The sequence below is a fragment of the Mercenaria mercenaria genome, chromosome 4, assembly GCF_021730395.1.
Source record: "Mercenaria mercenaria strain notata chromosome 4, MADL_Memer_1, whole genome shotgun sequence".
Classification (NCBI taxonomy): Eukaryota; Metazoa; Mollusca; class Bivalvia; order Venerida; family Veneridae; genus Mercenaria; species Mercenaria mercenaria.
The window spans coordinates 88146486-88163764 of NC_069364.1; the positions used below are offsets into that span (position 1 = coordinate 88146486).

The window sequence follows — 17279 nt, forward strand, 5'->3', positions numbered from 1 at the left end:
CCAAAAGGGGCCATAAATCTTGCAAAAAGCAGGATGGAGTTATGTTTCTTGCTGTACAGGGTCAACTTATGATGGTGAACAAGTGTTGCAAGTTTTAAAGCAATAGCTTTGATAGTTTAGGATAAAAGCTGACCTAAACATAAAACTTAACCAAGAAATCTGATATTTTCTAAGTACAAAAGGGGCCATAAATCTTGCAAAAAGCAAGATGGAGTTATGTTTCTTGCTATACAGGGTCAGCTTATGATGGTGAACAAGTATTCCAAGTTTCAAAGCAATAGCTTTGATAGTTTAGGAGAAAAGCTGACCTAAACATAAAACTTAACCAGGCAACGCCGACGCAGACGTCGACGCCGACAACCGCTCAAGTGATGACAATAACTCATCATTTTTTTTCAAACAAGAGCTGTCCGTAAGACAGCCAAGCTCGACTATTCGAAATATTGTCCCAGAAGCAGAAAAATATTACCCAAAAAGGTTAAATATCAAAAGAGTTTTAAGTTCAAAAGGGGGAATAATTTGACCAAAATGCATATCAGTTATGGGACTTGCTGCTATCAACTAGTTTTATAACCCCGAAGGCACATGTGAAGTTTCAATTCAATATCTGCATTAGTTTTGGAGATAATAACTTGCATGTAAAACTTTAACCAAAATTTTCTAAGTCTAAAAGGGGGCATAATTTGCTCAAAAAACATGTCACAGTTATTGGACTTGACCCAGTGAGGTTGGTAATTGATCTAGAAAAAGAAAAAATAAGTTTCAAATCTATATGCCTTTTAGAAATAGCTGTATGTACTTGCACGCAAAACTTTAACCAGAATTTTCTAAGTCCATAAGGGGGCATAATTTGGCCAAAATAAAGGTCAGAGTTATGGGACTTGCTGCTATCAACTAGATTTATAACCCCGAAGACACATGTGAAGTTTCAAATCAATATCTGCTTAGCTTTGGAGATAGTAACTTGCATGTAAAACTTTAACCAAAATTTTCTAAGTCTAAAAGGGGGCATAATTTGCTCAAAATACATGTCAGAGTTATGGGTCTTGACCCAGTGAGGTTGGTAATTGATCTAGAAAAAGAAAAAAATAAGTTTCAAATCTATATGCCTTTTAGAAATAGCTGTATGTACTTGCACGCAATACTTTAACCAGAATTTTCTAAGTCCAAACGGGGGCATAATTTGGTTAAAATGAAAGTCAGAGTTATGGGACTTGCTGCTATCAACTAGTTTTATAACCCCGAAGACACATGTGAAGTTTCAATTCAATATCTGCATTAGTTTTGGAGATAGTAACTTGCATGTAAAACTTTAACCAAAATTTTCTAAGTCCAAAAGGGGGCATAATTTGCTCAAAATACATGTCAGAGTTATGGGACTTGACCCAAAGAGGTTGGTAATTGACCTAGAAAAAGAAAAAATAAGTTTCAGAGCTATATGCCTTTAATTGATGGCTGTATGTACTTGCATGCAAAAACTTAACCAAGGTGTGATGCCGACGCCGACGCCAGGGTGAGTAGAATAGCTAGACTATTCTTCGAATAGTCGAGCTAAAAATTAGATCATCTAAAAAGGTTAATTCAAAACTGTGAAAAGGATCAGTATTATTTAAATGGTAGATTTTCTTGCAAACATGAAAACATTACTTAAGTTATGATTTCTTCAAAGATTCTTACGACGAGAAGGTGCTTCTCTAATTTTTATACTGGCAAAAAATAACATGCATTATCTTATGATTTTTAAATACTGAAGGTTTGAAAAACCTGTCATCAGTTATTTGACGATAAATAAAATTTTTCACTGTAAAAAAATATCTGATTCAAAGAGCATTAAGTCAAGTGGCCAAGTAGCTCAGTGCTTACCTGTCACCCTGTGGCATTTAGCATCCAATGTTGGATAGTATCTACATTACTTGATTAGCATTATGACACTCTTTTAATTTACAGTATTCATTGAAATTAGTTTTTGTGGGGAATATGCGTTATGGTTTTGGACTTAATAGTTTGAGGAGAAAGGTAAGTAAGGTGGCATGGTAGCTCAGTTGATACAGCATTGGAACAGTATTCAGAGGCCACAGGTTTGAGTTCTAGTTTGACTGCAAATTTTTTTCACCCTGTGACAAACAGCAACAAACGTGTTTACCTACCTTCTCTCTATCATCCTCAGGAACTATTTGAGGTCTCCCTTCCTTCTTTAACTTTTTCCTCTGTGTCTTCATCTATAAAACAAAGATATATATAACACAGCTGCTCAATAGAATCTGTTCTGCTTTGTTTTGTTCATCAATCCAATTCAATGCAATATGGTTGCTTTAAATGTATAGGCAGACGCCTGGTCCCTTTTGGGCATTATTTCAGGCCCAGGCAGGCACCTTGGTAGAAAAAACAACATTTTGCAAGCCAACTAAATGGCTTTCTGCCATAAGAACTGCAGACAAGATTTAAAGTTCATGGAAAATAGCAGTTTGTGAATAAAGTGATTGTTACAAATTAACGAAAACCCTCAGACTCTAGGAATTATGTACCCTTCATTACACCCTGTATTCCATACCATCTACATGTCATGGTAAGTCATCGGCAACAGTATGAGCCAATTCAGCCTTGTAATTACTGTGCAGTTTGACTCAGAAGACGTACAGCTGTACTGCGGACAAACCTTTATGTCCTCCCTCTTTCCTCATACTGAGGTTCCATGAAAATGTACGTATCTCCTCATAATCTTTATACTGAGGTGAAACAAAAATGTGAAATTCCTACTTCTTCAAATACACACTTGTTCAGACTGAAGTTTCTTCATAAATCCTTTAGCAGAATTGAAAATATGACCCAGGCAACCGGGATATAGTGGTGCCAATTGCAGAGACCTTTATCAGTACATAAACTGCAACATCTTGGACTAAAATACACGTACATCAAAAAGCTCTGACCAGCATGAAGTTCATGAATGAGATTCACTAAACATTGATTTTACCTCATCAAATAACAAAATGATTGAGACAAGATGTCACAAGTAAATGAAAAATGCCCATGAAGTGGCGTATCATTGCCTTTGACCATGGAAGTATAGACCTTTTTCTTCTAAGTGGGACTTCCTTTCCTATCAGGCTTAACATTTATGTAACATTTTACTTGAATCCCTTCAACTGCTTTGAAGTTTTAACTAGGACAAGACATATAACTGAGACACGATGTATTTCAGATTGACACGCAAACTAACTGAGTGTGATTACTAAATACCTACCTTCAGGGACAAAAACTGATTTGTGTACAAGAACAGAAATAACACTTGTAAAATATGACAATCTTTTCTACTGAAAATCAATGAAACAAACAAGCTAACCTATTCATAATTTTAACATGCATCACAAATTCTAATTGTCCATTCAGAGAGCTGCATTTTTCTACAACCTGCCAATGCATTTTTAATTTAAAATTGAATAGCAATACCACATTTCAGTTATCATTATCAGTTCTTTTAACCATACATGCCCTAGAGGATGCTACAAACTACAACATTTCAAAGTTTTAGTTAAATATTGAATCAATTTAATATTTTTATACTTTGAGATTTTAAACAGGAAGTCTATGATAAAGTCCAAGCAAAATGAAACCATTAAGCAAGTGCAATTGTATCATTTCACAATGTTTTGGTTATGTTAAACTTATGAATAGCATATGGCATACCATTTCATCAACCCTGGCTTTAGCTTCCTCAATGACTTCTCTACATCGCTTCATTCCTTCTTCATTCTCCAATGTTTTATATGACTTGTTCACCGCTACAAATAATTACAGACAAAAATGAACAATATAACTCTAATTGCAAATTGCAAATGTACATGTAGGTTTAGGGTGCCAATAACCAATAAGGTATGTCAGTATGTCACTGCCATTTAATGAGATGTTTTGTTATATTTTTTGAACATATCTTCCGGTGACTGGAACATCATACGACATGTCAGTTACGTGTTATTAAGTCTACAGCAGTTACTGCAGTCTGTTACATGTTTCTGCCCTGAACAACTTTGTTAATAATTGTGGTTAGGTATATGATAATAATTCTTTGACACTATAAATAAAATCATGGCAAACTGAACATTTGCTTTTCTTTTGTTTAAGATTCAGATTCAATGTCCAGGAGTCTTACATAGTTCAATTAGAAACTGTTCTGCTATAAGAACTGTTACTTTCTGTGAAGTGGCCAAATAATCAGTCTCTTATATAAGAATGAAAAGCCTTTTGCTTAGAATTACAGCATATTATTGTTCACATACAATGTACCTTCAAATGCACTCTGTGCCCTCTCTGAATCATCCTGATTCTTGTCTGGATGGACTAATATTGACATCTGTAAAATTTAATAAAATATTTAATGCCTCAGCTTACACTACCTAATTTGGTAAGACACTGTAAAACATTTATCATTCAACTGAACTTTTACTTTGGCTAATATTCTCAAGTTCCATTCATCACAAATTGAAAGTTTACCATGAAATAAAAAATATACAAATGCATAAATAAAAATTTCCACTTTCACTGTACACAAGTAGCCAATTAAACATTTGAAGAAGAAGAAGCACAACACAAATCAGAGTATATTCTGATATAAAATGTCCAATAGGACCATGAATCTAAAATGTTTTATTTGACAGTGTAATGAAACTATTTTTATCAGTTTTCTGAAAGCTGTCCATGAGTCTTTCAAAACGTAATAAAAGTTTATAGTATTTAACTGAAGAGCACATGATAGTAATAAGTTTACTTCAGATATTCACGCCTGTGCTGAAATTTCTGTGCTTACCTATTCTGTTATGATATGTATTGTTTGTTCACAATTATGAATAGAGACAGGTGTGATGACCACTAAAGGCCATGATTAATACCCAATGATGCTGCTTTGATACAGGGAAAGCAAAATGTTACGATCACGACCATTGACCTTCAAGCGTGACCTTGACCTTGGACCTGGAAACCTGGGTAGTGCATCCTGCAAGAGGTCTTGATGAGGTTAACAGTAGATGCTAATTTTTTTAAAAACCTTCCAATGGTTAAGAAGATATGGAGAAGATATGAACTAAAGCTATTCTATTTAATCTTTGACCTCCGTGTAACCTTGACCTTGAACTTAGTGACCCTGTTCATAATTATGCTCTGCAAGTCACCTTGATGAGATTAACAACTGATGCTAATGTTACGAAAATCTTGCAAGTGGTTTATATGATACGGAGCAAACATGAAGTTATACTTGAAAGCTGACTGTGACCACCAAGCATGACCTTAACTTGGACTTATAACCTTGGTTGTGCACTCTGCACATTGTTTTAATGAAGTACATAATTAATGTTTCTTTTAATAGAATCATCTTAGATATGGAGGGGACATGAATTTAGACTATCTAAATGTGACCTTGATCTTGTAACTAGTGACGTGGGTTGTCAAAAGTAAGTTTTGAAACTGTGTGTAGCCTTGGAATAAATATTTTTCCAATCTATATTTGTTGTGCAATGCAACCAAGAGAGGCAAAGAGAGGTAATGATAATATTACAACTGTCATTTCTAATGAATTTTAGCTATAGTTGTGAATGCAACAGTTACTCTTTGACAAATATAATACAACAGTTCTTACATTCATATCGTTGCCCAGGCTAAGACTGTTTATCAAATTTTTTGTTCTTCCAAATAAACTCTATCTTGGTTGGGCAATGAAAATCAAACTTTAAAAATACCTCCAATGAAAATCTAACATAAATTTTAAGCACACCATGAAAGTAAGTGTATACAACCAGATGTTAAAGTTTTGAACAAATTGCTCCTTGATCAAAATCTGATTAACCATCTTCAAATGCCTTCTATCCTTGTTACTATACATGTATATAGGATGTTTACCTGTCTGTATTTCTTCTTTAAATCTGCAATAGGTGTGTCAGGATCACACTGTAGCACCTGTAATCACAAGACATAACAAAGTAATGCCAATTCATTGCTAATTCTGGTACAACACTCCACATAGGTGAGTATAATTAATGGTACCTGTAACCTTTTTGTTTCAAAACTGTAATTTTGTTTTTTCTTTCTGCAGATTAAGTTATACAGAAGTGACTTTTTTAAAATACAAATAAACATTATTCAAGCAGTTTAACCTCCCATTTAGCAACCTTTGTGTTCAAGGTATGTAACAATTTAATCTTCTTAGAAACTACATGCTCTGATGTGTATAATCACGGTGGGGGAACCAACATATGTATTCCTAAATGGGTTCTGCTTAAAATCATATGTTGTGCTTCCGGTAGTACATATGTGGTAAACATTTCACAGAAAACTAGGTTAGATATTTTTTTTGTGAGTGGATTTTGTGAAATTGAAATTGTTTGACCAAAATATCGCGATGCAGTGCAAACGAGCATACATTACCAAGCACGTAAGTGCATTTACCTTACCTGTATTTTTAAAATGACACAGAAAAACTTATTCTCCGTGAAGCGGTATGACTGAAAATTAGCAACATTTTTAACAACAGATGGAAATATGTTGTAATTGTCCTGCACCTGCTTAAATTTTGCCCTTGAAACCTTCCATATGCTAAACCCAACCTAGAAGAGAAACTTTATGGCGATCACTTTACTAGAAAAATTTTTATTGGCAAAAACCGAATGGGATACATATGTTGTGCAAGGGCTACATATGTGGTGGATTATTTTAAAAACAAAACAAAAAAACTCTGCAGATCTTGAGCTTAAATGGTACCTTAATAAAGAAACGAATTAGAAATACATTTCAAGTTTATGACATATCATTCCAAATATTATAAACATGTGTAAAAAAGGATTAACCTTTGACCTCGGGACAATTAGAAACGAACATAGCTTTGAGCTAAAATTTGATGCTGCAGAACATTCCAGTTAGGGGACAACGCGTCTCTTCTAAATCCAAAGGCGTTTATGTGTTGCTTATGTCGGAAATATACATGTATAGTTTGGTGTATAGTTTATTAGTTGCCGATACGGTCTGCGAAATAATGTGTTCTTGATCCAAGTGTCGTTTTCATGTTTGTTTTACTCGTTCATGTGCGCCTCTATATGTATCTTCGGAGGTATTTTGCATCATTACCTGTTGAAATTGTCTGTCCATGAATTGTGTAGGTGAACTAAGTAATTGGGTCAAATATCTCGGGCAACGATCTCAAAAATAAAATGTAATACTAGTAAATACTTTCGGGTCATGGGGTTTCTGGAGGTAATTCTAGTTTGCCCGGACTAAGCTAAAAATAAAGTGAGACTATTAAAAAGAAAAGGTAGGATAGTTATTGTTCTATGACAATTCACTTGCTCTCAATGTCTCTACCTTTCTGTGAAGTTTCAACCAAATGCATTTTATATTTTTCATGTTATGCTCCAGAAGTATTATTTTAATAATAAAAGGAGATAACTGAAAAAACTAGGTATGGCAATGTTATGGTTCTTTATCACTGCACTTCCTGTCAATGGCCTTTTTCATTTTTGAAGTTTCAATCCAATACATTTAATTCTTTTGAAATAAATGCTACGGACAAGCATTATTTTGTATAATAAAAGGGATGTAATTCAAAAACTAGGAAAGGGAGAGTCATTGTTCTTTCACACTTCACTTTGTCTTAATGGGTTCTATGACTATCTGACGTTTCAATCAAATGCCATTTATGCCAGAACAAAATGTGTGACAGACAGAAGGACAGACGGACAAAGCCTAACAATACATGTATGCTCGCCCTCTTCGGGAGCATAAGAATAACTATGCTTGCAGATCCTTGTTATCTATTTTGACATTCCAATGGTCTCGCCAAAACATTGCAAAAGCTAACAGAAAAGGAAAATTTTAACAAATATGGTAAAATTGACATAATCTAGAAATAGGTAATTCAACATTAACAAGGCACTCTCTTTTACCGGGGATCATAACTACTTGTAACAAAGATACTGTATGTAACAAAAATTCAGTCCGTGCATTTTAATTAAGAATTGAATGGTATTTTTCTGCGGTTCATCGATGTATGAACTGTTAGGAAGTTTACACCTAATTTGCATAAACACCGAAATTTCCTGACAATTCATACATCGATAAACCGCAGAAAAATACCATTCAATTCTTATAATTACAACTAGATCTATAAAAACTTCTTCCATTTGTTTCCTATTTGAAAAAAAAATGCAACATTTTTTACTGAAATGCAAGCTTTAAGAGTACCTGTGTTACGCGCATTAATTTCGTCGTCATGGACGCAGGCGAACGACTCATTTGCATATTAATTAGATCTAATGAATACGTGATAGCTTCATTGAGAAATGAAAGTTGGTCACGTGTGCTGAAGCAGCCAACCAGAACGCACAAATCTATGAATTGAGTAATAGTTGTAATTATATGTTAGTAAATGATTTCTTTTATTGACGTCATGCCTTGAACAGACTGATTTTGATAAGGAACCAGTACCTCATCAAAACATATTCTTAAACCTTAAAAATGTTGTTTCGAAGTTGTCAAACAATATTGACATTGGCCTGATGCAGAGGAGAATGTGAGTGCAAGAAACGAATTGAAGACAGCAAGGCATCAAGCCTTCATTTTAGCTCAAGATCTGCGGAGTTTTTAAAAAATTAATCCACCACATATGTAGCCCATGCTCAACATATGTATCCCATTCGGTTTTTCGCCAATAGATATTTTTCTAGCAAAGCGATCGCCAAACAGTTTCTCTTCTAGGTTGGGTTTAGCATACGAAAGGTTTCAAGGGCAAAATTTAAGCAGGCGCAGGACAATTACAAATATTTCCATCTGTTGATAAAAATGTTGCTAATTTTCAGTCATACTGCTTCACGGAGAATAAGTTTGTCTTCGTCATTTCTACAAATACAGGTAAGGTAAATGCACTTACGTGCTTAGTAATGTATGCTCAGTTGCACTGCATCGCGATATTTCGGCAAAACAATTTCATTTTCACAAAATTCACTCACAAATAAAAACCTAACCAGTTTTTCTGTGAAATGTTTACCACATATGTACTACCGGAAGAACAACATATGATTTTAAGCGGAACCCATTTAGGAATACATACATATATGTTGGTTCCCCCTCCGTGATAATGAAAAAAAATCATGAAAATATATAAATTACACACTTGATGACTTAAACCTAATTGGGCATCTGAGCAGCACATTTTATTCCTGTAGGGAATCACATGATCACGGTAGTCTCTAAACCAAAGAGTAAATTTATATGGGATAAAATTAAAGCAAGTTTGTTCTTTACATCTAAAATACAGCTTATCTTATGGCAACATAGATGTACTCTAAAACTACATAGTCTTCAATCACAATCACCTCCTGTTTATCTGGAACACTTCAATGAACTGCGACTTCTTATTTTCGTAAATGCTTGTAATTACCAGAAATCTATCATCATTGTTAACTATATAAGTATTGAACAACTTTCGTTATCTGTATGCAAAGCTATGTTTTCTGAAAGCTTTATGTAAAGGCTATGCCTAAATTTCATACCTGATCATGGTACATAGTTTATTCATATTCTACAAAACATCACTTTGGTTTAGAGATTATTTTGATCATGTGACTCCTAACACAATTATACTTACATCAAAAGGGTTGAGGTTGAAGTATGTTGAGCCTGGTCTATTCAGTCTGTCTATCTGCTGTTTTGATGTCAAGACAGAATCATGCTTTTCTATTGCTTTTACCTGAAATGAATGTATATTTTTTTCAGGGCTTAAACATAAGTCTAGCTTAAACTGATGCTACAGTAGTGCCGACAGTCTTGCAATATGTTTTAGATGTGTCAAAGAAAAGCAACAACAGCACAATGTCCTATCTATAACAGAAAATTAATATGTTTTGGTAATAAACCATATTTCAATAATTTCTTCATGCTTTCTGTGTACATGTATCTTGGAATAGAAAATCATATCTACATTGAAGTGTTGTGTTTTTAGGTTACAATATTATCTCAGACGGTTTTCATACTGCCTGTAACAGTATTTACTAGTTTTTAAATAATACTGGCACTCCAACTTGAATGGGGAAAGCATATGTTGCCCTTCTACTCACCGACCCCCACAACCACAACCACCTCTACATCATTGCAACTATATAAAACATTACGAGCAGGTTTTTCAGTAATGTTGCAACTCTTCAAAGGACTTACTGGTAGACATCTTGTACATGAACCCATAAAAATTATTTGTAGAAACAACCAGGTAAAATCATGAAGATTGATCTATTTATTTTTTTTTTCCAAATTTAATGGCAATTTTTTGTTTTTATTTTTTGGAAAGGGGGCAATTGTTTAACTCAACTGCTGCATAAATTCATTTTGCCAAGTAAATAAATAACCCATTGTCAGCAGCTGTTGTTGAAGCTAAGTGTAGGAAAGTGATAACGCAGATAGTATAATACCCTGTGTATTTCAACACGGGATGACTATACCAATACTATTGCTATGGCGAACTCTGCAGATGGCAATTAAACAATAACTGATAAAGCAACATGTATTTCTCTGACTCTGTATTATAAAGAAAACACTTATATAAATTTAATGGTAGTGCCCTGATGAAGATTTCATTTATCACCATTTTATTACCACCTATTTTATTGTCTTTATGTTGCTCAATATATAACCATTGAAAAGACAGGAAAAAAAAAGAAACTTCACACGTGCAGATCCAGATATTTTGACAGGGGACACAAGCTGACATAATCATAGCAGCATGTAGCACAGAGTAATTGTACAAATGAAAGGGAGGTAATGGCTGTCCCCCTGGACGGTTTTCAAAATACAGATATGTAAATGGTTGCTTCTGGTGCATTTTCCGGGTCTTAATTCTGTATATCTATACCGTACTTTCTTTTGTTTAGAATATTTGTCAAGTGTTCACATCTTGAGATTTAATTTTAATGCAGTCTAAAACATAACAAACTCTTTGTAGCCTTACTTATTTGGCTTATTGGGATGACTTATTTTATGATTTGTTATTTTATAGTTGTCATCCCACCGGACAGCGACAGTCAAAAGTTATCATGCTGTCCCAAACGTCCTATTATAATTTGGACTATGTTGCAGCCATTGCAATAACACTACTTCATGGATCTGCCGAGACTGCGATATCGTGAGAATCTCGCATAAAAATTAGGTATGTCACACTAAAATTGGTCTGGAAGTGTCAGTTGTTGTGTTACGAAAATTTTGGAGACGAATGTGCTTGTGGGACGACCAGAACTGAGTATGAATCGTTCCGTAGCCAAACAGAAGAGTTTCCCGCAAAAACGTCATTTTGATCAACATTGAGCAATTCTAAGGTACATTTCTGTATCTGCAGACAAGAAAAGTATTCAGTCCAATTATTAACAACCGAGTACTTTATGTCACTTCATAGAAAGCCCCATATACCACACAAACCCGATGGTATTTACTGTTCTCCACCCACTCTCGGCAGATGAAATTGAAAGTGCACCCGTTGACTGCTTAAAATCTGTCTACCATTCCAAACTTACTGTCTCCAAAACTAGCAATGTTTCACAAAATCAAACTCCAAAGGGTGCAGAAAAAATCGGATGAAGCAACAGAAGAAAGCAGGATGCGGGTAAACCCGCCCGGGAAAACCCTGGTTTTCCCAGGTTGGGCAATACTCCTAAAAATGAATGAAGTGGGCAATACTGTGCAGTAAGAAGTTTTTCTGTTTTTTTTACCAAACAATTGAGTTTCTATGTTATAAAATGTAAGCTAATTCTTACATTAAGTTTTACTTACTTTGAAACCATTGGTGAATATAAATGATAGGCTGACAGAACAGTTCTATCAACAAAATATTTTTTATGTGAAAGTAAACACCCTTCAACATTCATAGTTACAAATATATGAATTTATAAATGACACAGTATTACTTTGTATATCTAATCTACACACTGTCATTGATCACATATTGGATGATCTCTCTAGGTCACAATTAGATTTTGCTTAACATATGGACGTCTAACAGTCTAGTTTTTCTTTATCACGAAGCATTCTGTAACAGAACACAAGTTTTGCAGTTTTTTCGATCCCGAGTCTGTTTCTGGGTTTTGTCTGAATAATACCAAAATGTGAAAACACACTTTCAATTGACACAGAAGATGCCAGCATATCTTAAAGTTTTTTGGCTACCCTACAGAGTGGTCCAAGGCTGAACTAAAACCATCACACTGCAACATTACAGTCTATATGAGCTTTCAGTCTCTCAATTTTGGCACTAACCACAGGGCCCTAGTCTTTACATTTTGCAATCTTTTAATAATCATCCTCAGTAACATTAAAACAATTCCACATAGGGTCCTTAGGTTTCATGGTTATATGATAGAATGATAAATGACAATGGGATCTAAATATGAAACTGATTTTCATGAGTAAAATGACCAGTTGACTTATAACCCATATAGTGATAACAATGACACCTGCATGCCTAATGTTATAATACCTATAAAAATCTTTTGAATAGACATTATTATGATGATGATTGAGCAATTATTGAGCAAGATTAAGGATTAAAGTTAGAAGTGTGAACAACTTAAATCTGGCCATTCAGTTTCCAATTTAGATCACATTGTCATTTCTATCATATAACCATGAAACCTAAGGACCCTTTGTGGAATTGTTTTAATGTTACTGAGGATGATTATAAAAAGACTGCAAAATGTAAAGACTGTGGCACTGTGGTTAGTGCCAAAATTGAGAGACTGAAAGCTCATACACTAAAACGTTGCAGTGTCACCAGTGTGTTGGTTTTAGATCAGCCTAAGACCACTTTGTCGTGCAAAAAAAACCTTCTAGATTTGCCAGCATCTGGGTCAATTGAAAGGGTGTCTTCAAATCTTGGTATTACTCAGACACAACTCAGAAACAGACTTGGGATAAAAAAAAATGCAGAACTTGTGTTCTATTACAGAAAGCTTCATGATAAAGAAGAACTAGACTATCATATGCTAAGCAAACTCTAGTTGTGACCTAGAGAGATCATTCAATATGTGATCATTCAATATGTGATCACTGACAGTGTGTAGATTATATATAAAAGTAATACTGTGTCATTTATAAATTCATGTAAAAAATTTGAAAGGTGTTTATTTTCAAATAAAAATATTTTGTTGTGTAAAAAAAATGATAATTTTGTTAATAAAATTGTTCTATCAGCTACCTATCACTTCATCAATGATTTCAAAGTACAACTTTAAGTAAAACTTAATGTAAGAATTATGCTCACATTTTATAACATAGAAACTCAATTGTTTTGGTTAAAAAAAAGTAGAAAAACTTCTTATTGCCCAGTATTGCCCGCTTCATTCAGTTTTAGGAGGATTGCCCAACCCGGGTTTTCCTGGGTGGGTAAACCCGCCCTGGGCGGGTAGTTGCCAACCCTGTGTCAAAATCAAAAAGAGAAAGAATATAGTGACAGCATCGCATTACGGTTAGACGTGTGAAAAAGAAATGAATAGAGAGATCTACCTGGGTATACTATCGAGTTGAAAACTCGTGGTACTTTCTGGAATCGGTGTTGTTCGGATTTTTTCATGTGATCTATGTACAAAGTAATTAATCAGTAAAGACATCAGTAGACGCTTACTGTTTACGGTTGACAAAAGCGTCTCGCTTACTGCTTTGAATATTGAATAAAAATGTAATTGATCGTTCGATTATAAGAAATTAGTGCTAAATACATTTTCTACAAAGAAAAAAGAAATAAAATACAATAATTTCATTTTGAAACAACTTTCGTCACGCTGCCATTACTGAACTTTACAATAAATACTTATGTTTGTCCATGTGATGTCATAACTCCACAGTGGTGTAGTGGTTAGCGAGTTCGCGTTGAAATCCAGAGATCGTGAGTTCGAACCTCACCTGATCCAGATTTTTTTTTAATTCCTTTTTTATTTCAGTCTTTTTTTTTTTGTATAATTATAAGTTTTGAAAATATTGTATAACTAAAGTCATTCATGTAAAAATTAACAAATGTTTATAATTTTGACGTCAGGTTCCAATGCAGTGCCTGTGCAGTAGTCAGTAGACATAACTTTAAAACAAGAGCACCGCCTTGCAGGTGCTGACGCTCATCTGATTTTTTTTGTGTAATAGAAATATTGTCCTACCCATGATTTTCTAAGTCTAAAAAGGGCCATCATTCTTGCAAAAAGCAGGATAGAGTTATGTTTCTTGATGTACAGTGTCCACTTATGACGGTGAAAAACTGTTGCAAGTTTTAAAGCAATAGCTTTGATAGTTTATGAGAAAAGTTGACTTAAACATAATACTCAACCAAGAAAATGATTTTCTAAGTCCAAAAGGGGCAATAATTATTGCAAAAAAGCAGGATGGAGTTATGTTGCTTGCTGTACAGGGTCAGCTTATGATGGTGAACAAGTGTTGCAAGTTTCAAAGCAATAGCTTTGATAGTTTAAGAGAAAAAGTTGACCTAAACATAAATCTTAACCAAAATATCTGATATTTTCTAAGTCCAAAAGGGGCCATAAATCTTGCAAAAAGCAGGACGGAGTTATGTTTCTTGCTATACAGGGTCAACTTATGATGGTGAACGAGTGTTGCAAGTTTTAAAGCAATAGCTTTGATAGTTTAGGATAAAAGCTGACCTAAACATAAAACTTAACCAAGAAAACTGATTTTCTAAGTCCAAAAGGGGCAATAAATCTTGCAAAAAGCAAGATGGAGTTATGTTTCTTGATGTACAGGGTCTGCTTATGATGGTGAACAAGTATTTCAAGTTTCAAAGCAATAGCTTTGATAGTTTAGGAGAAAAGTTGACCTAAACATAAAACTTAACCAAGAAATCTGATATTTTCTAAGTACAAAAGGGGCCATAAATCTTGCAAAAAGCAAGATGGAGTTATGTTTCTTGTTATACAGGGTCAGCTTATGATGGTGAACAAGTATTCCAAGTTTCAAAGCAATAGCTTTGATAGTTTAGGAGAAAAGCTGACCTAAACATAAAACTTAACCAGGCAACGCCGACGCCGACGCCGACAACCGCTCAAGTGATGACAATAACTCATCATTTTTTTTCAAAAAATCAGATGAGCTAAAAATAGCTTTAGGATCAAAATATACAGGCCTTGAACTGTGAAAAGCAACTAATGCTCTTCTCCCCGTTCACATATATTTCGTCCGTTAGCTTTAAAATCACTAACCAGAGTTTATATAAATAAAACTATAACTATTGGCGATGAATTATCAATAAATATCAAAAAGGTTCTTACTGCCATCCCTATTCTCTAGTGCTAAAAGATTAACCATAAAAAGCCATAGATTGTGAATTTAAAAGTTCTGCAAATAAACAGGTGTTTTCGAGAATTTCGGCAAACACTGTTTTTCTCTAGGTAAAATTCTGATCTGCCGTTCATTAACTTTTAAAAATTGCTAGTCTTTTGGGTTAAAACAAGCTTTGTACAGTAATGTAAATAATCGTAATTTTCCCATACAAGGCATCTCTTATAGCAGTATTTTTGACTAAAAGTTGGACACATTCTTCCATTCAAAAAGAACCAAAATTTGACAATAATGACATTTAAAAGAACTACAATAGTCATTTCCAGGATTACGTTAATTCTAATTTCTTAGAACAGAATCTATTAACTTTGGAATTGGGACATTAACTTTTTTCATTAAGTCCTCATTGCCAAATATTTACACGCAAAGAGACAGAATTCCTTTGGCTGTTGGTCTAATGAGATTCTGTTAAGTTTGAAATTTTCAAGATTCAAACTTTTCAATTTGAAGGAGTTATCATTTGTGACTGGTTTCCAGTATGAAATCTATATCAAACTTTCTTTTGATTATAATATATAGAATATCTTTCGAGTTTTTCACATGTCAAGAATTAATCTTGATGCAGTCTAAAACATGCATTCAGAAATCATGAATTATCATTAATATTCATAATTTTAATAGATCTAATAGAACATAAACTTCCTAAACGAATCCGTAATTCCAGATAATTCCAGCACCACTCCTTTAATTTTTAAGGGGCACTGGTGATTTTTCAAGGGAGCTCTGCCTTTTAGGTAGCACCTAATTTCATATTAAAAATTTAGTGGAAGAAACTAAAAATAACTTTGGTGATATAAAAAGGTTAAAACTTGAGTTTGCAGGATAACTAGGGCGAGACATATTCTAGGCTGCAAACTGCAGCACTGAACTACTCTAGGGTAGGGAGGTGGGCGACACTGGGGGGAAGTTGGTTCCAATGGTACACTGTTCTCAGAAAATAAGAAAACTTGTAATAGTCAGTGGTTGCTGTAATTAACCTATAACTTAGGGAATGGCCATAGCGGACACAACGGGTCATTGGGGTCAGGTAATCAACGACTGGGATAGCAACCAGATCATGTTGAATCTTACAGAAGAGTGATAACCTAGAATCTATACGCCTTAAATCCAGTTGACGGAGGTTTAGGGAGTGAGAGTGTAGCATATCTATTACACTGGAAGTACGGCCACAGTCAGTCTTGATCCAAAGGGCGGCTCTCATTTGGACGCTTTCAATTTGGTCAATTTGGGTTTGGGTGTGGGGCGACCATACCTCGGACGCGAGGCACATTCAAGCTGGGGTTGGACTAGAGTCTGGTAAGCAATGGTCTAAATGGGTTGGGATTTGACCTTAATATTTCTTCGTAAGAATGCTAGGGTTTGGTTAGCATTCTAACCTTCCTCCCTACATTTTGTGATCTTTATAGCAGAGCTACCGGCGCCGCAAAGCGGCGTCCACAGCGTCGCATTACAGTTAGACGTATGAACAAGAAAACGAATAGAGAGATCTAACTGTGTATACTATCGAGTTGAAAATTCGTGGTACTTTTTAGAATCGGTGTTGTTCGGATTTTTTCATGTGCTCTATGCAGATAGTAATTAATCAGTAAAGACGTCAGTAGACGCTTACTGTTTACGATTGACAAAAGCGTCTCGCTTACTGCTTTGAATATTGAATAAAAATGTAATTGCACGTTTGATAATAAAACATTAGTGCTAAATACATTTTCTACGATGAAAAAAGAAATAAAATACAATAATTTCATTTTGAAACGACTTTCGTCACCTGCCATTACCGAACTTTATATATAACTTATGTTTGTCATGATGACGTCATAACTCCCCCAGTGGTGTAGTGGTTAGCGAGTTCGCGTTGAAAAACCCGAAGTCGTGAGTTCGAACCTCACTTGGACCAGATTTTTTTTTTCAATTCCTTTTCTTTATTT

At 34.6% G+C, this 17279-nt stretch overlaps 2 protein-coding genes across 3 annotated transcripts in view; both read right to left on the reverse strand.

Annotated features, from left to right (window-relative positions):
- The window catches only part of LOC123552385 (armadillo repeat-containing protein 2-like), a 465377-nt gene that overhangs the window by 20731 nt on the left and 427367 nt on the right, over positions 1-17279 (reverse strand). The window lies entirely within an intron of this gene.
- Positions 1-17279, reverse strand: part of LOC123553564 (dnaJ homolog subfamily C member 8-like) — a 39680-nt gene that overhangs the window by 14561 nt on the left and 7840 nt on the right. For both annotated transcript variants that reach the window (XM_053541883.1, XM_045343264.2), the window contains exons 2-6: positions 9623-9724; positions 5887-5943; positions 4282-4348; positions 3685-3779; positions 2148-2219 (exon numbers count right to left, since the gene is read on the reverse strand). In XM_053541883.1, coding sequence (XP_053397858.1) covers positions 2148-2219; positions 3685-3779; positions 4282-4348; positions 5887-5943; positions 9623-9724 — 393 coding nt within the window. The remainder of the gene's footprint in view (positions 1-2147; positions 2220-3684; positions 3780-4281; positions 4349-5886; positions 5944-9622; positions 9725-17279) is intronic.